At 34.3% G+C, this 24,700-nt stretch overlaps 1 protein-coding gene and 1 long non-coding RNA gene across 4 annotated transcripts; one reads left to right on the plus strand and one right to left on the minus strand.

The window, feature by feature from the left end:
* Positions 1 to 604: 604 nt before the first annotated feature.
* Positions 605 to 4,598, minus strand: LOC120173929 (elongation factor Ts, mitochondrial-like). Its single transcript, XM_039180964.1, has 8 exons — positions 4,298 to 4,598; positions 4,017 to 4,186; positions 3,737 to 3,826; positions 3,012 to 3,186; positions 2,643 to 2,827; positions 1,397 to 1,522; positions 920 to 1,008; positions 605 to 827 (listed from the first exon to the last, which is right to left on the minus strand). The coding sequence occupies exons 1-8, from the start codon at positions 4,596 to 4,598 to the stop codon at positions 782 to 784; spliced, it is 1,182 nt and encodes a 393-aa protein (XP_039036895.1). The 3' UTR covers positions 605 to 781.
* Positions 4,599 to 5,230: 632 nt separating this feature from the next.
* Positions 5,231 to 12,045, plus strand: LOC120173932. 3 transcript variants are annotated; one of them, XR_005521111.1, is made up of 4 exons: positions 5,231 to 5,578; positions 5,682 to 5,966; positions 11,400 to 11,492; positions 11,619 to 12,045. It is a non-coding gene; the product is annotated as an uncharacterized LOC120173932 (long non-coding RNA). The 3 variants fall into 3 exon arrangements; XR_005521110.1 differs by having other exon boundaries at positions 5,685 to 5,966; XR_005521109.1 differs by lacking the exon at positions 5,231 to 5,578 and having other exon boundaries at positions 5,592 to 5,966.
* Positions 12,046 to 24,700: the final 12,655 nt, after the last annotated feature.

The raw sequence follows: 24,700 nt of genomic DNA on the forward strand, positions 1-24,700 counted from the left end.
AATCAAATTTTTATATAATGTTTTAAATTAACTAATTTAAATTAAATAAAAAACATTTTTATTTGAATCAAAATTTAATTGCCTCTCAATAATTTAATAGATCTATTGTAGTTAAAACAATAATTAGATCTTAATTCTTAATAAATTTGAACTTAAAAAATGCATTTAATATATATATATATATATATATATTTTATTTATTAATTCAGTTAATTAACCAATTCTGAACTGAATTAACTGTTAACTAATATTGAAAAAAATTAACTATTCCCCAACTGAACTAATTCAGTGACACATTATAACCGAATTAATTCAGTTCGGTCAATTAAAACCAAAAAATGAACACCACTGATGCACAAAGATTAGAAGATGCCGTATCATCCAACCGTCTTCCTGAAAGACACCATGTCCGAGAACCGTACACATCACTCTAATTGAAAAAAAAATCAATGCATGATTAGGCATTTTTACCAACATTTTTATGATTGGGAAATGGGGTAAAACTTTCAACATGCAGATGAGAACGTATTCTATTTGAGTACTGAAAACAGGATACTTCCCTGATTATTCTGCCATTCTTTTGGAGAAAAAGAGGTAATTATACAGTCAGATCCAGAAAACTTGGAAGGGACAAAAAGGAATACAGAACAGCATTCTGTGTCACGCAGAAAATAATATAGGAAAAGGCCTCCATAATCATTATAGTATAAATAGGAATCTCAACTCTATGATGGCTGCCCTCAGTTTAGTTAGGCAAGCAACCATGGAACTATGTCTAGAGCTAAACAGCTTGTGCAACTGGTTCATCTGTACTCGACAATTCGAGCCTGAAAATAACAATAGCATGACCCGAATTAGCAAGAGTTATAGCAGGTGTCATCAAGAGGGTAATAAAAGTATTTTTAAAGGAACGATGTACCTTTGAATTCCTTCTCCAACTTCCATTCTGAAAAAGTTGCCAATCTTCACTGGTGAGCCAACTTCCTTTGATAGATTGTCCAAAATTGTCTGGTGCAAGGTATTTAATAAACTATTATACTTTATAAATCATATGCACATGTAATATCACATGTATTCCTAGACTTCTAGTTCACAAGTGTTTTAAAGCACTCAAATTTTACAACTATGAACGTAACTGCGCCCACCTGAACAGAACGTTCCAAGCAAGAAACAGCACTACTCCATAGGACAGTAAAAGTGGCATTGCCTTGAACTGAGTGCACCAACAACTAATGAGTACTAACTTTCAAGGCATACTACTTTGAAAGTCGCAACCTTCTAAATTTATCCCTCTTTAGCCCTTTGAACTCCCAACCCCGTACGCAAATAAGCTAGAGCAATCAGTTTAAGTTCAGTAAAAGCAACATTTAAGTTTAAACTACAACAGAATGGATACCTTGAGACTTAAAGAATCATTTAAGAAATATTTTTGCTCCATAAAAACCACCTCCTCAAAGTATTTACGCAGACGACCTTCAACCATTTTCTCTATGGCCATCTGAGACTTTCCAGTACTTTCAGCCTGACACAAATAAATTGATATCCATTTCAAATGAAGTTTAAGATTGGATAGCCGCAGTATTACATTGTACATGATGCATCAGAATAAAATTACTTCTGAAGAATTTATCTTTCTATCGGTAGAAAGCATGACATCAGAGAATACCCAAGGACTAAACTGATAGAAACACATTCAAATATTTTGCAAGAGACTGCATATTGACATGTATTTTGCAGATGTATCCAAAAAGATTTTTTACTTTCTAAGGTTTTATATATGTAAGTTGCAACTAATTCCAAATGACAGTAACCACGCTATGAAATGGGAAATAGAAATTTTTACATATGTAAACTCAACCATCAGATCACAATACAATAGTACATCATCTGCAAAACAATTCTGGAACAAAATCAAACTACTAGATAGATGAAAATTTTAAATCTATTTATTTCTTTGTGGCCCATTTACAGCCAACATATTCTGTTGAAAAAATCTTCTCCACAAACCCGATAAACCCTCTGTAATTATAGAGTTGGTATTACTTACATCATCGAATGAACAATAGCACAGAAATCATAGTTATTAAAGCCTGCTCCCTTTTTTGACCCAGAAAAAGATTTTAGTGGGGTTGAGTCACCAGCTCAATAGGTCAATAGGTGAAAGTGAAACCTTTCAATAAATGAATATATGTTCCCATATATAAATACCAACTAAAAAAACATAATTAGATATAAAATATCCATTTTTTAACTTGTATGTTGTAAACTACACATAACAAGACCTAGCCTTAAAGGGTCTCACCCTATAATACACATGACCAGGTTTCAATTCCCACTTTATGTAACTTCACTTGACACAAATTAGCAAAGGAGTTATCTGATTTCCAATAAATCTTTGAGAAAAACTTCGATCAAGTATAGACCCTTTCCAGACAGGGACTTCAGAGCAGTGGCCCATCCACAGTGGCTAGTCCAAGTTTTACAACCGTGATAACAATGAGTTTCTTTCATCTCCTTGCTAGTGTCTAAAGAATGTGTCAAAGGTTGTTTTAGGAAAAGAAAAACAAAGCCTCAGCATACATGAAATAATGGGATTCAAATTCGCAAACAATAGAAGAAGTCAAGAATGGAATTACACATACCTGAGACTTTAGAATCTCACGTTCATTGTTAAGCACATCAGAGTTCACAAATTCCTTCGTCAAGAATAATGGCTTTGCTGCCACAATATGCATTGCCAGTTCAGAGCCAACCTTCTGGAGTGCATCCACTTGAGAAATCTCATCCTCAACTTCAAGAGATAAAATTCCAGCGATTCGACCCAAGCCTATATCCACATAAAACATTATTATATCATTTTTCGTGCCAAATCCTATTTTTACTGCAAGGCATTAACATCTTAACTAAAATAACATGTTGAAAGATAGGGAATAACTGCACTTTATGTTGATGTGGGAAGGGATGCAAGCATGCTGTCCACCAAGCAATACAATAACAGCACAAAGACAAACCTGGTTGAGGACATCTATGGAGGTAAGCAGAAACAACTCCATGTGAAGATGCTGACATCACAAAACCCCTCCTGAGTTTTATATTCTCTCCCATCATTGCAGCCACTTCTGTAACTGCATTTTGAATGGTTGTTTCCCCACTAATTTTTGGATGGTCAAGGTTTATGTTTAAGTCCTGGTAGTAGTTGAATAATCAAGGAACTTCAAGACATAGAAATTCAAATCATAGTTGCAAAAGAGTGCAAGATTGGAACAAGTATTTGATATATACTCCGAGTGAAGTATCAACATAACTTGTGCTAACCTACCAAATATTTCACTCAATGGTTTGGTAGGGAAAGAAATTAGTGCTTCATGAAATATGTAAACAAAAACTAGTTCATAATAAAAATCAAAATACAAATCATTACATTTTCAACAATAAAAATATCATAGAAATCAAAACCAAAAGCATTTCTTAAAAAATTGAAGAGACAATAAAAGAACTATTTAAGAATAAATACAGTCCATTTCTTCATACCCCGAAAGAATATTAGACATGTATCCTTAGAAGGCTTATATGAGGTCCTATAAAGATGATTTTTATTGATCACAAAGATTGAAGATAGAGTGAAACAGTAAAAGAATATTCTGACCTATAAATGTGGACCAGGGTAAGAGTGAACAACATATCTCATGCCGTTCAATAGGAAAAAATAACAAGCTTTTGTATAGAAATTTCTCACCTCTAAACACTCAGGTCCAAACGAGAAAACCCCAGGAACCTGCTGGGAAGAGTTTTCAACCAGCAAAGCTTGCTTTGCCAATGCCAAAGCCTGAATGCAAGACAATATCAGTAAATTACAAGCAATAATGATGTACCAATAATAGTAACAAAAATAATACAGAAAGGAAAACACCAGAGAGCACAAATATTCACATTAAACGAATAAAAGAAAAATCTTCCAAGAATAGATTTCAACTGAGATTTATAGTTAACAAGAAATTATTAACCCCCATACTAACCAAGTACTCAAAAATTTCATTCCTTGCAACAAAATCAGTCTCGCAATTAAGTTCAATCACAGCAGCCTTGCCCTCATTTTGAGCCAGAGCAAGCAGACCCTCAGTGGCAGTCCTTGACTTTTTCATGGCCAAAACTTTTCCTCTTTTCCTCAATTCTTTCTGTGCAGCCTCTGGATTCAATCAAAACAATAACCCAAAACAATTTTAATATAAATTCAATCCAACAGTCAAATATATATATATAAATCCACATCAGAAAAAAACATATGCTTATTGTATACCAAGATCCCAATTGCAACCAACAAGGGCAGCCTTGACATCCTTTATGGGAGCACTTGTTCTTTCCCTTAGTTGCTTTATAAGGCCCATTTGCTCAGCAGAAGAAGCTGCCTGAGAGTTGAATCTTCTCGAAACCCAATACAAATATGCAGTTTTTGAGGCTTTGGCATCTGTAGACTGAGCATGAGAGGCCCCTTTGGTCACCCAAGTAGAGTATCCATGCCGACTATAAGTACTCATACTCAACCTAGTGTTGTATAATATGACCCCAAGTGATTGCTTTGCATTTCTGAAGAAAGCCATTTTCTATATCTAATATTTTTTCTGCAGAATAACGATATTTTAAAAGAAATCCAAACAAGAAAAGGAAAGTGGCGAACAGAAAAACCCAGAGTTCAGGTTAAAATCAGGGTTTAAGGGTTTTAGAGAGAATAATCAAAAGTCAAGCACATGATTTAAAAAAAATCAATTCTGTTTTCTAAATAGCTAAGATAGAAAAGAAAAGAGAAGAAGAGAGGGAGAGAGGGAGAGAGGGAGAGAGAGAGAGAGAGACAGAGGAACCTTAGAAGACTGAAACGAGTGCAGTCGCAAAGATGCAGGAGAACACTAAATTTTTTAGCAATGGGTATGAACCTCAGATTCTGCAAATTGAAATGGGTGGGTACGAAAAGACTCCACAAATGGGCTTAAAACCCAACTGAATTGGATGTCGGCCCTTGCTTCTTTTGTTCTTTAAATATTTCAGCTACTACACGCCTGTTCTCTTTTTTTTTTTAATTAAATAACTTATATGGCTTCAGTAAAAATAACGTTCGAGCCGGTTGTGAGTATATTAAAAATAAAACAGCTGGAAAGGACGTCCAGCTGGCAGTTCAAGAGTCTCCAACATAAAGACACAAAACACAAATAAAAAAACCTGAAAAAGTAAACTCAAAAGGCAAAAAAAAAAAGTTAAAAAAACAAAACACAACCCGGCCAAAGCTTCCCCTATCTTGATGAAACCCGTTGCGAACACAAAGAAGCTGAAAAGAAAATCCCAATATCGAACCGAAAAGCTTGAAAACATCGTGGAAACCTTACTCTAAGGCGGATCGAACCACCTTAGATCCTTTGCCACTTGCTCCATAACTAAGATCGGAGCTTCCTCGACCCAAAAGCGGTCTACGATGCCTGCTGTGGAATCTTTCGCTAGAAGGTGAGCTACCAAATTCCTAGATCGGTGGACAAATCGAAACGACACCTCCTGCATGGATGAAGCCAACCGTTGGCCATCAAAAACCAAGGTTCGTACTTTAGACCGATCTTTACTTCGACTGCAATTTTTGAATTATGGCACGAGAATCACCCTCAAATTCGACATGCATGAAACCCAAATCTCTGGAAAAGAAGATTGCGTTCACAACGATCGTCGCTTCAGCAACCATCGTCGAGGTAACACCCCATATTCTCTGTCTTGTAGCCCCTAAAATGTTACCTGCTTCATCTCTGATCGCCACACCTGACCATGCTTCCTGACTGTTGTGCGAGAAACTTGCATCAAAATTAGTCTTAATTTTCGAAGGCGAAGGAGGGGACCAGCGAACCTCAGTCATTGAAGAGGAAGGTTGGAGTGCCTGGGAGACATCAACGAACTCCTTGCAATGAGCTTGAACGAACACTGCAAGTTGTCTGGTAGGTGTAACTTTACCTTCATGATAAGCTTGTTTCTAGAGAACCAAAGTGCCCAAACTATTGTAAAAATCTCACCATGCTTCTTAACTGAATAGTTGTTAAAAAGCCAAGATAATCACTCTTTAACTGTCCATTGTTGAACAATCACATGCCAACTATAGCCAAGTACCCCCAAATTGATCCAACAAACCAACAGTCACGAATCACATGCTCACTTGACTCTACCAGAGTAGTGCACCGAGGACAATAAGGGTAACTAACTACCGGCTTTTGAACCAAATTCATATTTGTAGGGACAAAGTCACGGGTAAAATGCCACATTTGATGCTTTATTTTCTGCTGACATTAATTTGCTTGCCCCAATCTGTTTATAACAATCTTGTGACAGATTTGTTCCACTGTCACTATTTAGCAATAGTTTGTAACCACTTCTCACAGTGAAGACCCTTGACCGTTCCATACTCCATACAAGACAATCTTCCAAAGCCATTAATGGAATATGAATATTAAGGATTAAATCAGCTTCACTTTCAACAAAGATACCTTGAAAAAGACCCTAATTCAACGACTTGTCATCTACCTCTAAAAGATCCGAAACACGTTCTACTAAAATAAACTGTGGAGAAGTGACCCTACCCAGGGGAAACATAGGGAGCCAATAATCATTCCAAACTGAAACTGAAGTTCTAGGTCCAATGCTCCATCGAAGACCTTTTTCTAATAATCCTCTAGCACTCCAAATACTCCTCCAAACATACGATGGCTGCGAACCCAATCTAGAATGCATAAAATCTGACATGGGGAAATACATAGCTCAAAAAATTATACTCACCAAAGACTCAGGATATATCATCAAACGTCACCCCTGCTTCGCCAATAAAGACACATTAAACTTGGCCAAGTCCCGAAAGCCTAACCCCATGTATCCTTTAAATCGCATAATGTATTCCATGTACACCAATGTATCCCTTTCATCTCAACAGTGTTCCTCAATCAGAACCGTGCCATTAGACATTCCACACTATTAAACAGACTCTTTGGAAGAAGAAAGCAATTTATTGCATAAACGGGAAGCGCTTTGAGCACTGACTTTTATGTAAACTCCCTTTCCCCCATGAGAAATGAAACAAATACTCCAGGCATGTATGCAGGATAAAATCTATCCTTAAAGTAGGCAAGCACTTGTCTCTTATTTCGACCCACCAGCGTCGGTAACCCTAAATACTTTTCTGGATTGGATGAGCTATCAACTTCAAGGATTCGTTTCACATCAGCCATGTTTGCATCAATAACACTGGAACTAAAAAACAACCTCGATTTCTCAAATTTAACAGTTGTCCAGAACTACTTCCATAGATGCGAAGAATCTCTTTTATTTCACAAACCACCCTCGAATTAGCCTCTCCAAAAATTAAAGACTCATCTGCAAAAAGTAAGTGTGAAATAACTGAAGCGTACCTGTTAATGTGAACACCCTGCATCCTCCCCAAAACAAGTGATTGTCAGATGAGTTCGAATAAGCCTTCACTACAGATCAAGAAGAGATACGAACTAAGAGGGCCCTCTTGACGAAGACTTCGTTTTGGGCAAAACGTATCCCCCACGATACCTTTAACCCCAATGGTGCAGGAGATTGAGCATACATATCTCTTCACAAACTGATCCAGTCAGGATGAAAACCCATGCGATTCATTACCTCCCAAAGAAAATCTCACTCCACTCTATCATACGCCTTACTCATATCAACCTTCAAAGCAAAAAAACCCCGTCGAACTGTAGGCCTTTTAAGGAATGAGTGAAGAATTTCATATGCTGCCAGGATATTATCAGTAATAAAGCGACCTAGTACAAATGCACTCTGAGCTTCATCTATGCATAAATGTAACAAATTTTGCATTCTCATCACGAGCACCTTTGAGAGTATCTTGTAAAGGACATTGCAAAGACTAATCAGGCGAAAGTGAGCCAAAGTAGAGGGAGACTTCACTTTTGGAACAAAAGCGATGTGCGTTCGATTAACTAGCGACATCGTTGCACGTCCATAGAGTAAATGTAACACCCCCAACCTGTATCCGACCCGAATTCGAGTCCGAGGTGTTACATTGACTTTTCAAAGCATTTTCCTTTACATGTGATGAAAAAAATCCAAATTCTCAATTCAATAAAATGAATATTTTACATTAATTAAAAATAAATGGGTTTACAAAACATATCAGAGCTTATACAATTCAAATCTTTAGACTACATGCCAACTACATTCTATGTAACAAAATACATATATTTAACTACATTTCTGATCTGATCCTTGGGAAAGAGAATCTGACCTGTCTTGCTCCTCTTTGCTCCTTAACTTTCTCGAAACCTACATGTGAAACATTCACACGCTAAGTCGATAACTTAGTGAGGCAATAAACTTATAAAGGAAATTCTAACCACTTAATCATGCATGAACATATCATACTATGCTATCACATAAAACAATATAACATTACATATAATCAATAACCTCCTTTCATTATAAATATTTATTCATTCCTACCTTTTAGTTATCTATTCTTACACTTAACCTTCTTAACTATCATATATCACACATCAATGAAACCAACATATTATCATATCAAGTTTACTTATATTATCTCTTTATTAGTTCATGTTCATATGTGATTCAATACAACAATAATAACATGATAACATACAATCATACAAACACTTTGCATATCTTTTATAAGCCCATGTACATTACTGAGAACATAAGGTATGCGAGTACATTGAGGTTGAGCACAAATGTTGTCACCACAACTCGTATGGGGTCCCACCAGGGGCATGTGAAATTTGTCCCGAATGACCTATGTATGTCCCGAAGAACCTATGAACCCTCGACTCTTGGCATGCCAACTATACTCCTAGCTCTCATGATACATAACATGGGCATTATCATTTATGTTACCACACATTCACATTCACATGCTCATATCACATATTAATATAATCTCATATGACTTTCTCATATGGTCACATAGATCATATCACATAGCTGTTATCACATAACTCATATAACTTTTCGTATGATCTCATAGCTTATTTCACTTTCTTATGAAATCATTTATATCATATAGTTTATACTTTGTTCTCTTATTTTCACATATATCATGTATCATATATGATCACCTGTCACATGTTCCTTCAATTCCTTATATCTCTATTGTTATATATATATATATATGTATATCATATCACATAAATTCAACACATTAACATGTATTCACACAATCATATAACATATATAATCACATATGTTCATATCAAACACATGTTCATGAATTCATGCATACTACTATAGTAAATAGACTCATCGCAAGTCTTATTTCCATACATCATCATATAATAACTAATATGCACTCACCCGGCCTCACTAGTCAATATCGTTCTCTTAACTTTTCTTCAATACCCAATACTGGTCGACTGATCTGGACTTGCTCTCGATTGATATCTTCATAATCATACATTATACATACCAGTATTCCAATTAGCATACTCTAATCTTTCATTTCTTAGACTAAAAGAAAGATCTATTTCCATTTTCCCTTTGAAGTGTATCGATACACACTATAGGGTATCAGTATATTCCTTAACATGTGTATTGATACACTACCTATGTATCAATACAAAAATTACATTCGAAAGCTTTCATTTTAAGGGGTATCGATACACTCTCTATGTATCGGTACACTTTGAAAATCTTTATGAATTTCTCTTGATGTATCGGTACCTGTTGAATGTGTACCGATACACAGTAGCCCAGAATTCACATTTAATCCCGAAAATCACTCCAATTCCACTTAAACACTTCATATTTCATTCCCTATCATATTCTTAACTCACATACGCATGCATAAACTCATTAATACTCATTTACCACCTCATAAACCTCAAAATCCTATCATTCATATGAAATTCAAGAATTAAACTCAATTTTCAACCTGTTCCAAATTCAATTCTATTACTTTTTATCTCTTAATTAAGTTGATGACAAGTCAAATTTGGTTTCCAATTCTACTTATCAACTTTATTCCAAGTTTTCATTCAAAAACTCCAAATCTTTAATCTCTCCTAACTCCTTCATCCTTTGATTTTAAGATAACTTAAGCTTTCCTATCTTCTAATGATCCTAAACCAATCTTAAATTTAGCAAGAAATTAACTAACCATAAAACTCACCTTTGTTTTGGGGTCTTCACACACAAAGAAGAACAGAGAAGAAGAGAAATCTGAAAGCTTGGATTTTTGCTTCCTCTCATCCACGTGGGCTATATATAACCATAAAAAAAATCTTTCCTTGCCAAATGACCATTTTGTCCTTCCCTTCCTTCTTCTTTGATATTTAATCCTATACAAAATTTCCCATGTAAGTCCTTGAACTATTAATTTATTCTACTTTAATCACCCTCTGAAATTTTACAATTTAGTCACTAACCCGATATTGAGGATGTTACAGTAAATCAACACAATAGGCTACCACCTCCCGACCAAAAATATGCCAAAAACACCGATAAAAAATATCCCCCAAACCATCAAGCCCCGAGGCTTTGAGAGGGCGCATTGTCTTCACAGCGGATGTCAGCTCCTCATAAATGAAATCTTTCAACAAAGTATTATTCATCTTAGACGTAATAGTCAGATGAATTCCCTCCAAAGTTCAATCATCAATCTTGGTAGTCAAAGAAAAGAACAAGGACTGAAAATAGGATTTAGCTTCCTCACCAATCACCTCAACACCTTCCAACCGAGTACCATAAGACCTGTCAAGAAATAATATTTGGTTTTTACGTTTTCTCTGAGTAGCATAATTGTGAAAGAACCTGGTATTATTGTCTCCATTCTTAAGACAATTGGCTCTCGCTCGTTGCTCCCAATAGAGCTCAGGTTTATCAGTTTCCAGGTTAACCGAAGTTTCACATCTATAATTTCATCCAGAACCTCCTCCGATAAAACAAACCCCTGAAGCTCACACAATCTTCGCTTTAAATCCTCCTCCGTAATACGTTTAGCCTTACGTACAAAATAAAACCCGTTATTAAGGCCAAGACTAACATAATTCGATCTATCACGAACCGAGCCAGAAGAAGATTCCCAAATCTGACGCACCTCGGATTCACAATCCTCCTCTAAAAGCCACAAAACTTTCAATTTGAAGTGCCACTGCCGTGAGGTACTCCTCTCGACTTTAGTGGTGAGAAGCAATGGACAATGGTCTGACTTCAAGGATACCAAATGTTCGAGAGCAAGTTAAGATAATTATATATAAAAGATAATAATGAAGCCCTAATACCCCAAATTTTAGATAGTGACTAAAATGTAAATTTTAAAAGTTAAGTGACCAAATCGTGATCTTTCAGTTTGTCATATTGATAATTGCTTGATTCACTGATTGCAGATGCAAGGTGGTGTTAACTTTTTTGGCTGGATATCCATTCTGATAGATCAGAATACACAAGCATTCCATATGTTTATGTCTTCTCTTCTTCAGGTGTCTGCTTTCTTTATATTTTTTCTTCCCATATGTTCAAATATGACATGAAGTAATAGCGGAATCTTTAAACTGTAGTTGATATGAGATTCATAACCTGTAGGCTCATGTCACCATTATTTGCAGCTTTTCGATCGCACCGGAGTGTTGTACGGGGAATTAGCTAGATTTGTGTTAAGATTGCTTGGCATCAAGATAAAACCCCGCAAGATCAATCAACCAGGACCTGGTGGACTCCCAGGACCGCATAACCCTCATGGGAATCAGAACATATTGAGGCTGAAAAGGCTGCGCCAAGCGCTGCATGGGACAACGTATGGGGTGAAAAGGGTAGCTCTTAGTTCGATACTCGATTTCCATCCAATGATTGCTGGTAAAATAACCCGAAATTTTGGGAAAGGCTTATCGAAGTTCGGATGAGACAAATACAACCACTTGCACCTGCTTGATTCACGCAGCTTGGTGAAGGGTAGGTGGCGCTCATCTGAATAAATGTTTGGGGTTGTATTCTTCTGCAGGATTTGGGTGCACCAAGTAGTCCCATGGTGTTAGATAAGGAAAATATGATGCTCGAATGTAGAGTCACAGTAATTTAATTTGCGAGATGAATTAGTATTAAATGTTTGCTTGTCTTGATATTTTAATAAATTTGAGAAAAAGAAATATATATGATTTCAAATTTTCTTTTCATAAAGTTTGAGAATTATATTACATGCCCAATTCATTGATATGTTTCTTCTAATCAGATTAAATTTTTAATTAAATATAATTTTTATATTGATGTATGATTTTGATTACTGTAATAAAGTTATTAAAAAAAATCAATTTAAGTTTTTTTTTTTGAAAGTTAAAGAGTTAAATTTACATTACTGTAATAAAATAATACAAATCATATTTATGAAATGAATTGAAAAATGATACAAAATATTGATTATAATTTAAACATTGCAGGTTATAAGGAATGGAACAATTTCGACCGACAAAAATACATGGATATATATATATATATATTGATGTGATTGTAAGGTAGTATATATTGTAAATGTTCTAAACTATTTGATTAAATGTTTAAACACTTTAGTTGAGACTGGCGTTTGAATTTGTAACATATAGAAACAACAATTGACCCTTTAATTATTGAGGTAGTTTGATTCGGGCAAAATATATGAATATGTTAGATCAATGCAAAACAAATTATTAATTTTTCATAACCTAAAATTTGAGTTAAAAGCTTTTGCCTTTTTATTTTGAGGATAAAATTGAAGTTTTTTTTTATTAATTTAAATGGTTGTCCCTTGTTCTCATATGTAATGGGGTAAGGGGAAGTAAGATAGTAGGCTGCCCCAATACCAGATTGAGAGCAACTTCCGTAGAAGACCTCCGAATTATGAAATGCCCTCCGTAGGACTCGATCCCACAACCTCAAAATTAAAAACCTTGTGCTTTACCAACTAAGCTGGATAATCATCTCTTTTTTAAGAAATAAATTAGATAAGATAGGATCTTTTTTAAGAAATAAATTTTAAATTAAGAATTAAAATGAAATTAAGTTGCACTCCACGCGTCAGCCGTCGAACGTACCTCATATATAACTAACACTAAGCAATGATCTTTATGAAGTAATGTATGATGAATGAAGGAATGAACGTATGGTACCTCATATATTATTCATAAAATCGACACAATTCATCAAAGCCTCAATGTTTCATCAAAGGAGAATAAAATTTGATTTAACTTAAAAAAATCATTTTTTAATTTAATATTAAAAAATCTTAATCCAACTCATAATTTTATAAATTTGAGTTGAATAATTTTTAAATAAACTTGAATTATAAAATAAGACTCGAATAACTTAAAATTTTTAATAATTAGTGAATTAATTTTAAAATTTGAGTTAAGTCTCTCAATTTTATATGATATATGTATCACATATGAAAAGTATAAAAATATAAAATCATTTAAATTAAAATAAATTAATATTATAATATTTATAAACATTTAAATTCGACTAAAAGAATTTAAATTTTAAAATGAAACTAACTTAACTTTTTTGGGCTATTTTCTCCAAAAATCACCCTACACCTATATATTTTCCTGTCAGACACCATTCATACTATATTTCCCGATCTAACACCTTTGGCAGAAAGGCGCGTCCCTACACCGCGCTTTACACCACGTGGCAGCGCACCTTGTTAAACGTGTAAAAAACTCGGGTGTTAATTTTGTAAATATTTTAAAAATTGTGCTTAATATGTAATTAATTTATGTTAGGGTGATATTTGTGTAAAAATGCCAACTTTATCTATTTATTTTTTTGATATTATTTTTAAACAGTTAATAATGTTTATTGACTTTTAAAATTAATTGTTTAAAAATATTAAAATAAATTTTTAATTACAATCGATAGATCAAATGAATTATTATTCATTTTTTTAAAATATAAAAATACAATAAAAATGAATAAAATTTAATAAAAATATAATGTAAAGCTAAAAATATCACCTCTTTTTTAAAATATTATTTCTAATATTAATTTTAAAAAATATTAAATTTTAATTTTATTAAAAATAAATAAATATTATTAACTGTTGTTAAAAAATAATAATTAATGACGAGACAAAACAGATTTTGTGAAGATTGAGCTGAAAAGATCAACTCTTTGATCGGATGTTTATTCGTGGTATAATTGAGTTGATATTTAGACAACAATTAGACAATTTTAAGTTATTGACTTTGTATGATCGAATTTTCATTCGATTCATGTAGTTTTCCACACCTACGACTCTTTAACAATAATAAACTTGAATAAAATAAACTTTTAATTACAATTGAGGGATCAAATTAATTATTTTTCATTAATAATTATTTTTTAAAAACAGTTAATAATGTTTATTCATTTTTAATAAAATTAAAATTTAATATTTATTTATATTTTTAAAATTAATATTAAAAAGAATATTTTAAATAAATATTTGATATTTTTTAACTTTATATTATATTTTTATTGAATTTTATTCATTTTTAATTCATTTTATTACATATTTATTTATTTTTTAAAAAAGTGAATAATAATTAATTTAATCTCTCAATTGTAATTAAAAGTTTATTTTAATATTTTTAAACAATTAATTTTAAAAGTCAATAAATATTATTAACTGTTGTTAAAAATAATATCAAAAAAAATAAATTGATAAAGTTGGTGTTTTTATACATATATCACTCTAACAAAAATTAATTATATATTAAGTACCAGTTTAAAAATATTTATAAAATTAACATCCGATTTTTTATACGTTTAATAAGGCGCGCTGTAAGGGGCGTGTCTTACCTCACGTAACGCCAGATCAACTTAAAACGCACGGTAAGAAGTGCGTTTTTCTGTAAAAGGATGTTAGATTAAAAAATATAACTTGAATGATATTTGACATAGAAATATATATGTGTAGTGATTTTTGGGGGGAAAATCGCCACTTTTTTTAACTCAACTCATCTGACTTAACTGGATCGAATGCGGACCCCTATGTTGACCCACACGCCAGTTGGCAAATGTGAATTAGGAGAAGGCACACGTTGAGTTGAAACCGATCAACTGATGCTGCGCCACTGCTTTTAGCTTAGCTTTGGTGATTGCAATTTGCATGGCATCTCCAATTTTTTTGCCCTAAGATCAGGCCACGTCATAACGATTACGCCGGACTGGGTCCCAAACAGGGTAGTTGTGGTGGCAGCGGCTGACTGCTTTTTATTCATTCAAGGTTTAAGGTGAGAAGCGTGAACCAATTTTTATCTCTGGTTCCGTAGCCCTTGTTTCGCAAAAACTCCAGCCTTTTCCATCGGCAACATGACATTCGCCACGATTTCCCATTTCTCTCTCTTTTTCCTTTTGCTATCATCAACCCTTTCTTCTCCTCCTGGAACTGCTGGTAATTTCATTCATTTTGTTTTCCCTTTTCTTCTATTTATTTACAGTTTGGGCGACAGATTAGCATCCTTTTTTTCTTCTTTTCTTTTTGTATCGGTTTTGTCGTAATCGGTTTTCTTCCGGGCACGAATTTGTTTTTTACTTGGCGGGAAAAGTGATGTGAATAAATGGTTTTTAAAATAATTTGGGAGTCGCCATCGACCTTTTGGGTCAGGTAGTTCAAATACCTAAAAATCATCTTTTAAAAGAGTTTTTAAGAAAACATCAGTTAGAAGATAAACTGATATGCGTTTAACCAAAAATTCATTCTTTTAATTAATAAAAAGGGATTCGTGGTCGGTTACGTTTAGGGAATGATTAGCACCCCTACAACACCCAAAATTGGTACTTTTTAATTATAAATTGTCTCTATTATTGGAAATTTAAAAATTCAAAGATATATTTAATTATATTATTTCAAATTTTATTACTATAATTTTTAAGAATATATTAATTTAAATATATTTATAAAAAATATTTATTTATTTAGAAATATTAGAAAAGGACTTCTAGGTGCTTTAAGACAGCTCTTTTCTTCGATATTAAAAAATAAATAAATGACTAAAACATTTTCTTAAGATAATAAAAATTTATTTTAATATAGTAAAATATTTATTTATTCAAAAATATAAGAAAAGAGCTTCTAAGTACCTTAAGACAGCTCTTTTCTTCAATATTAATAAATAAATATTAAAATTTAAATAATTTAAATGAAACTAAATTATAATTTTTATAATGTTTAATTATTTAAAATACCAGAATAGGACATCCAGTTATTTTAAGACTGCCATTTTCTTTGATATTGAAAATAAATAAACATTATTCTTTAAAAGAATATAGGTATATATTTATATGAATAAGATAATAATAAAATAATTATGAAAATAATAATTTAAACATATAAAATTAAAATATAAATGATAAAATTAAATATAAAAAGTAATAAAACTTATAATTAAAATTGGTGACTAAATTATGACATATCAAGATTAAAAGCTCTAGTTTGAAATATTATGAAAACTAGGTGTTACTAATGTAATTAATCCTTAATTAATTAATTAGAGGTCAAAATAAAAATTATTAAAGTTATAAGGACTAAATTATAAACTAAATAAAATCGAAAGACCGAATTAAAAGGTTCAAGATTTGATTTTAGTGACCAAAATGAAAAGTTACAAAACTGTGGTGGCAGCGGGTTTGGTTTACCCACGTGAGAAATTACAGATATACCCCTCCCCCAAAACGGCGTCGTTTGGGAAGGGCTTAAAAATCCCAAAAGGCCGGCCCTTAAGGGCCAGCTTCTCATTTTCATCTTTCCTCTTCTCTCTCTATCTGAGAGAGAAGAGAAACTCTCTCGTCTCTCTCTTCAATCCTCCAAACGGAGGTTGGCCGACCACCGGTTGATAGCCATACTCCGGCACCGACACCACCTCCGGCCACCACTCACGGTGGCTGGAATATGCAAAAATATCCTAATCTTAAAGATCTACTTGCCACGAACCCGAATCTAGCCTCATTTTATCCTAAAAACCCTTAGATTTTCTTAAATCTAAGAAAATACCTTCGGTATTTTCGGTTCTCCGGCAAGATGAGAAGGCTCCGATGATCGCGTGTCTCTATTGGTAAGCTTCTCTCCTTTTTCTTTCCTTATGTTTTATGGATTTTGATGGTTATTGTGTTATTTTCCTCTGACTTCTTAGTTGATGTTCGTATCTCTCTCTTTTTTTCTTGCTCTCTGTGGTTGTGTGTGGTTACTGGTTTGCTTGCCCTCTCTTCGTTTCTGTCCCTCTTCTTTGTTTTGCAGGATCCGGTGGCTTTTATAGCCACCACTGAGCCATCCTCAGACCGGTCTAGTGGGGGAAGTTCGGTGAGTCACCGAGCTATGTGGTGACTCACCCCATAGCCGCGACATGTGGGGGACAGCTGGCCTTCTGAAAGCTTCTGGTGAGGCGGCGGCTTCGTGGCTGTAGCTGCGACAGTTGGGACGTGTCCCTAGGGTTATGATACCCTAGGGTTTCCTTGTTGGGACCATCTGGGCCGTTGGATCAAAACTAGATCCAACGGCTGTGATGCTGGCGGCTAGGGCAAGAGATGATACAAACCCTAAATTAGGTTTAGGGTTTCCTATGGGATTGGGCCAGTTGGGTCCTTTGTAACTGGGCCCCGGTCCAGTCTGATTTGGGCCTGTATTTATTAATAATAGAATAATAATAATAATAATAATAATAATAATATAAATAATATTTAAATGAAAAAAATGAGTATCTTCAGCTGACCCTCTTTGCTTATTCTTGTGTTAACAAGAATAGAGCAAAGACGAAAGATAATAAGTTTTTTTCATTTGACTTCCCTTGATTATGATGGGAATGTTGAAATAATTCTTCTTTGGGATTAGCTCTTCTCATTATGAACTTTTCCACTGGGGATGACAACTCATCTCCTTTTATGATGTAATCTAGCAAAAAGTTGAACAAATTCTCCTTATTATGAACTTCTTTTTCTTCAGATGAGTTCTTCTCATTATGAACTCCTTCTGGAAATGCTGATGATGATATATCTCATTCTATGATAGAGTTATGCAAAATGTTGAACAAGCTCTTCTCATTATGAACTTCTTCTTCCTTCTTCAGATGAATTCTTCTCATTATGAACTCGACTTTTTCAGATGAGTTCTTCTCATTATGAACTTTTTCTGGAAAAGCTGATGCTGATCTATCTCCTTCTGTGATAGAGTTATGCAAAAGGTTGAACAAGCTCTTCTCATTATGAACTTCTTCTCATTATGAACTCGACCTGTCAATGCTGATCCATTGAATGATGAATTTAAGCAAAAAGGTTGAACAAATTCTTCTCATTATGAACATCTTCTTACTTCTTCAGATGAGTTCTTCTCATTATGAACTTTTTCTGGAAAAGCTGATGCTGATCTATCTCCTTCTGTGATAGAATTATGCAAAAGGTTGAACAAATTCTTCTCATTATGAATTTCTTCTTCTCTTCAAATAAGTTCTTCTCATTATGAACTTCTGGAAAATTTGATCCATCGAATGATGAATTCAAACAAAAGGTTGAACAAATTCTTCTCATTATGAACTTCTTCTTCTTTCTTCAGATGAGTTCTTCTCATTATGAACTTGACCTGGTAATGATGATCCATCGAATGATGAATTCAAGCGAAAAGTTGAACAAGTTCTTCTCATTATGAACTTTTGCTTCCTTCTTCAGATGAGTTCTTCTCATTATGAACTTGACCTGGTAATGCTGATCCATCGAATGATGAATTCAAGCGAAAAGTTGAACAATTTCTTCTCATTATGAACTTCTTCTTCCTTCTTCAGATGAGTTCTTCTCATTATGAACTTGACCTGGTAATGCTGATCCATCGAATGATGAATTCAAGCGAAAAGTTGAACAAGTTCTTCTCATTATGAACTTCTTCTTCCTTCTTCAGATGAGTTCTTCTCATTATGAACTTGACCTGGTAATGCTGATCCATCGAATGATGAATTCAAGCGAAAAGTTGAACAAGTTCTTCTCATTATGAACTTCTTCTTACTTCTTCAGATGAGTTCTTCTCATTATGAACTTTCTCTGGAAATGTTGATCCATCGAGTGATGGATTTGAGCAAAAGGTTGAACAAGCTCTTCTCATTATGAACTTCTTCTTCCTTCTTCAGATGAGTTCTTCTCCTTATGAACTTTCTCTGGAAATGTGTATGCTAATCTATCTCCTTCTGTGATAGAGTCATGCAAAAGGTTGAACAAATTCTTCTCATTATGAACTTCTTCTTCCTCTTCAGATGAGTTCTTTTCATTATGAACTTTCTCTGGAAATGCTGATCCATCAAGTGATGGATTTGATAAAAAGGTTGAACAAGCTCTTCTCATTATGAACTTCTTCTTCCTTCTTCAGATGAGTTCTTCTCATTATGAACTTTCTCTGGAAATACTGATCCATCGAGTGATGGATTTGAGCAAAAGGTTGAACAAGCTCTTCTCATTATGAACTTCTTCTTCCTTCTTCAGATAAGTTCTTCTCATTATGAACTTTCTCTGGAAATTTGATCCATCAAGTGATGGATTTGAACAAAAGGTTGAACAAGCTCTTCTTATTATGAACTTCTTCTTCCTTCTTCAGATAAGTTCTTCTCATTATGAACTTTCTCTGGAAATTTTGATCCATCAAGTGATGGATTTGAGCAAAAGGTTAAACAAGTTCTTCTCATTATGAACTTCTTTTTCCTTCTTCAGATGAGTTCTTCTCATTATGAACTCGACCTGGTAATGCTGATCCATTAAATGATGGATTTGAACTTTGCTAAAATCTTTGAAATTCCTGTTAAATATTCAACATGGATAAAATGAATGAAAATGCTCCTATTTTGCAAATGTCTAAATATGATGCATGAATGTTGATGCAATCTTCATTTGACTTCAAAATGGTGAACTCGGTTTTCCTACACTTCATCATTTATTGCCAGGGTCACCTCTGGATATCAGTGTAGCAACTTATGCTATCAAGCTTGCATTTCTGAAGAACCATCTGATCAACTTGTATCTTTATGTATTCCTTGCTTCATGAAAGTCTCAGAAGAATTGTTTCATTTGTGGAACTCTTGTCGTAGTCAGAAATATGACCTTGATGCCCCATTTTGTCTTTGGATAAAACCAACTTTATTTGCTTGGACTTGTGTATAAATCCCATAAAGCTTTCATCTTTGAAAATAGAATCTATCATCTTTGAAGAGTGTAGATGTAGATATGCCTGACTCAGCAGGGATTAATTAGGAGAGTAGAGTCTGTTCTGATTTGACTCTTGAAACACATCAGAAGGAGAATTTATCTCAATTCCTTTCATGTCCCCACATCTAATCAAATCTTGAATAAGGCAACTTGGACCATATCATATTGAGATGCTTAACAACATGTTGTTCAATCATATTTGGCTCTACTAGTTTCTTGTTGTTAAAATTTCAGCTCTCCTTCTGTGGAAAGAAATCTTCATTATATCTCACTTCTAATCTTGAAGTTGAAGAAGACAAACTTCATCTTGGATCAATAAATGGAAACCATATGATTGCAACATTGGTTCAACACCATAATCACTGGTTCGTAAAACATTTGACAATACATTCATCTTTTCCTGTGGTTTCTGTCGAGATGTAAAATACTTGACAACACATTTATCCTTTTCTGTGGCTTCTGCCAAGATTTCTTAATCATTGAAGCTCTTTTCCTAGTGTTCAAAGCTTTTGAATGATGTCACAAGACCATTTGAGAGCAAAACTCAGTGGAGATTCAAGTGTGATGTTAGTATGACCAAAAAGTTGGTCAAATTCACAAAATGTACTAGTGTCGAATTGAATAGGAGATACCAACTGATCACGTTTTCATCTCGGGCAAAGGCAAATATAATACTGATCACGTTTTCTTCTGTAATGAGCGTTGTAGGAATTAGAAACACACCCACTATAAGAGCCATGTATGGAAAGATATCCGTAGAATTCTTGATGCTGGGGATGAAACGCACATGATAAACCAAATAGATGAAAACTCGGTTCAGTCTAGCTGGCAATGATAACCCCAGTAACAATCGGGAAAGAGCAATATACATGAGCTTCTCTCTTCAATGTCATCAAGTAAACAAAACTGATGTGAAAAACAGCTTCGTAACCTCAACAGTATGGTTGAAACTAACTGGCAGGAATCTCAAAGAAATATTTTCAATTATCACCGACACACAAAAGGCCAAATTCAGAGTTTGAGGTCTCGATGAACTGATCCTTGGATGGAATGGTCTACAAAGGGACCATTTTTATTCATGATGTAGTTTAACACACTGTCATGTGATATATGGTTTAAGAAGATTGGGTATTTGAAACCATACTTGCTGAGTAGATATTTGTTCAACAACATGATCATATGCAATTGCCTGATGAATGAAGCAATTATGTGTAGTCAGCTCGACTGTCACTGTTTCATCATTTTCATTCTTCATATCTTTCTGTCTTATTGGAAATATTTGTTCAAGTCAATGATCTTGACACAGGATGTTTGTGGGCCTTCAGCATGCCCCAACATTGGCTAATACAAGTGTTCAGGATTCATCAACAGTTCCGATTCTGATTGAAATGGGCTTTCAACATGCCCCAGCATTTTGCTGATAAATATTCAGAATATTTCAACATTTCTGATTCTGATTGAAAAGGGTTTTCAGCATGCCCCGATATTTGCTTATTGTTAATCTGAGCCTTCAAATTGCCCCACATGGATCTGTCTGAAGGAACCTTTAAAATGCCCCAGCAATTGCTGATATAGATGTTAAAAGTGTGCTCAACATTACTTCTTGTTGAGATGAGCCTCTAAGAATGCCCAAATATTCATATTGTTGTGTGCCTTCAAAATGCCCCAATATTCTATTTTTGGTTGAAAATGGACCCTCAAAATGTCCCTCTAGATTTGTCTGAATTGGGCTTTCGAGATGCCTCAATTTTCTATTTCTGGTTTACTCTCGGCGTCTGTTTGATTGAAATGTCATGATCCCCACAAGGTCCAATTTTGACAATTAACTGTTGTAGGTACTTGTAGCTTTATTCGTGCCCCAAATCTGTTTATCTTGAATAATCTCATTCTGATGTCACTAAACAGTCGTATAGTCAAGTAATTGGAGAAATTCTTTTCATGTTGTCACAAACTTAAGAAATACTCAATCATTCTGACAGAAACGTCTGAGATATGTGTCTTCTGAATGAAGTGACCATTTTCTGTATCTGGAGGAATCTAGTCAGACAGAGTAGTAAAAATAGCTTGGTAATCCGTTCCAGGCTGACACAATGGCTTATCATTTTTCAGTGAAGGCCATCTCTGAAATATACTTTTCTGTGGGAGAGATACCAATTTATGTGAACAGTAATCTGGTGCAATAGCAAAACTACATATACAATGGTACATGCTCTTCAAAAATCCACATCCATGCAACATGTTGATTCTGATAACAACTCATCTGATTATGAAGCGATCTTTCAGGATGATTTCACAGATATTGATAGTTCTTCTGATATCGAGGAAATTCTGAATTCTTATTCTAATGAGGAGAATAAACTGTTATTCTTGACAAAAATGGGATACTCAGAAGTTGAGGCTTAAATAACCATGGAGAGATGTGGTGCCAGATTCACCAATTGCAGAGTTGACAGATTTTATATGTACTGATCAAATGGCTAAGGCTGCTGACGTACTTATTCCAGTAGAAGATGGAATTCATTATACAATGACCCCAATTACAAGCAAAGGCGAAACTTGGGCTATGATTTTTGAAAAGGAAGAAGCAGAGGAAGCTTGAAAAGAAGCTTTTAATGAAGACGATCATGTAGTTCATCTTTCAATTCCAATGATTGGTTCTGGGGTTCCTACCGAACCAGATCAGATAACTTAAAGAACACTTCCAGAAGATGCTATTGGGTCTCATTATTTCTACTATGAGCAAATTCGTCTTTCAAATCCAATGATTGGTTTTGGGGTTTATACCAAACCAGATCAGATAACTCAAAGAACACTTCCAGAAGATGCTATTGGGGCTCCTTATTTCTACTACGAGAACGTGGCACTTGCTCCAGTTAATGTTTGGACTGGGATATCATAGTACTTATTCGATGTAGAGCCAGAATTTGTAGATTCGAAGCATTTTCATGCTGCTATACTGAAAAGGGGCTATATTCATAATCTGCCAATTGAGAGCATATTTCCTCTTATATTGTTTTCTCCACGCACTATACATGATGCTTTTCCATTGACAACAAACTGGTGACCTTCCTGGGATAAAGTTGAACTGTTTACAAACATGTACAGGAAGTGCCAAATTGACATAAAAGATCCGTAAGGCTCTTGAAGCTTATGACGATGAGTCACCTTCGAATGTCCAGAAGTATGTTCTTGATGAGTGTTGAAAATGGAAATCTGGTATGGGTTGGAAGAAATAAAATTGTTCCACTTGAACCTGATGAGGTGGAAATGCTTCTAGGTTTCCCTAAAAACCATACACGAGGATCTGTATAGAGACATGTTCCATGGTGGTATCAATGTCATGTCTCTTTTCTCTGGGATCAATGATGCAGAAGTTGTCTTTTACTATCTTGGCATACTTTTGAAAACAGATGTGCAAGAACTGAATGATGATCGGTTGGAGTAATTGATGAGTAGTTTTGTTGAATTCGACTTTGTTGTCAGTGGCATCCAGCATAACAACCTTACTGGAAGAAATAAACATCATTGTGATGGGCTTGAAGATTTTTGTTGGTGCATTTACTTGCAATGATTGCTACAACAAACTGTCTCTTCTGCTGCTCCAATATATCCCACTCTTTTCGTATCATGGAATGATTTAGTTGACAGTAAAACTGGTTATCTTCAACTTTTGGAATTCTGTAACCAATGTTACCCTATATAAAAGGCCTATAAGGATAGATTCTGTTCCAATGTCTTGTTCTGTGCCATAAATCCTCAAATTCAAATTCACAATCTTCTGAAGGACATAATGGATATAATCTTGTCAAGGAAATTGATCAGCATGGAAAAGGCAACAATGTTGTATCAAGACTTGAGTCAGCATCACGGTATAACCAGAGTGCAGGTAGTGACTTGTTCATGGCTCTATGATGTAATCTTCTAAAGAACATGAATTGATGGTTGGGGAAAATAATATGTCTGGTGATGCTTATCTCCCTCAGCATGAGATAAACAATAATCTTTCTTGATGAGCTACTAATAATGTCATAGGAGAGTGTCACAATTTTAATTCTCCAGACTTTCTGGCTTTTTGGACCACTTGCCTTCAAAAATGTGAAGTGCTTCATTATTCTGGCCTCGTTCATTCTTTTTCTACAACAGAGGTAGAATAAGCAACAATTGCTTTAAGGACCTTCCTCATTTGAGACTGTCCTATTTGAAAATGTTTTTTTCTTCTTTTTTATTGAAGAATGAAAGAATTTTGTAAAGTATTATCCCTTTCAGGTTCACAATATAATCATAAACAATGAATTTAATGAATATCAAATAAATCAACTACATTTTTAAATCATTCAAAAATCATAGTCCTATGGCAAGTGTCAAAATTATTGACTGATTTGAGGTGTAGGTTGATTTTGGTAAAGTAGGTTCTTTCAAGTTGGTTCAGTATGTCACTTCGGGCTTCCACTAACTTGAAGAAATGGTTGTTATGCTCATCTTGTAGAGATGCTTCTCGTTTCCA

This window comes from Hibiscus syriacus, unplaced genomic scaffold (assembly GCF_006381635.1).
Source record: "Hibiscus syriacus cultivar Baekdansim isolate YM2019G1 unplaced genomic scaffold, ASM638163v2 tig00111993_pilon, whole genome shotgun sequence".
In the NCBI taxonomy this organism is placed as follows: Eukaryota; Viridiplantae; Streptophyta; class Magnoliopsida; order Malvales; family Malvaceae; genus Hibiscus; species Hibiscus syriacus.

Coding starts and splice junctions, on each gene's coding strand:
- LOC120173929 (XM_039180964.1), bottom strand. CDS start 4,598: ATGGCTTTCTTCAGAAATGCAAAGCAATCACTTGGGGTCATATTATAC. Junction 3,827..4,016: donor ATGAAATTTTTGAGTACTTG/GTTAGTATGGGG, acceptor TCTTGCATTCAG/GCTTTGGCATTGGCAAAGCA. Junction 2,828..3,011: donor CCATAGATGTCCTCAACCAG/GTTTGTCTTTGT, acceptor ATGTGGATATAG/GCTTGGGTCGAATCGCTGGA.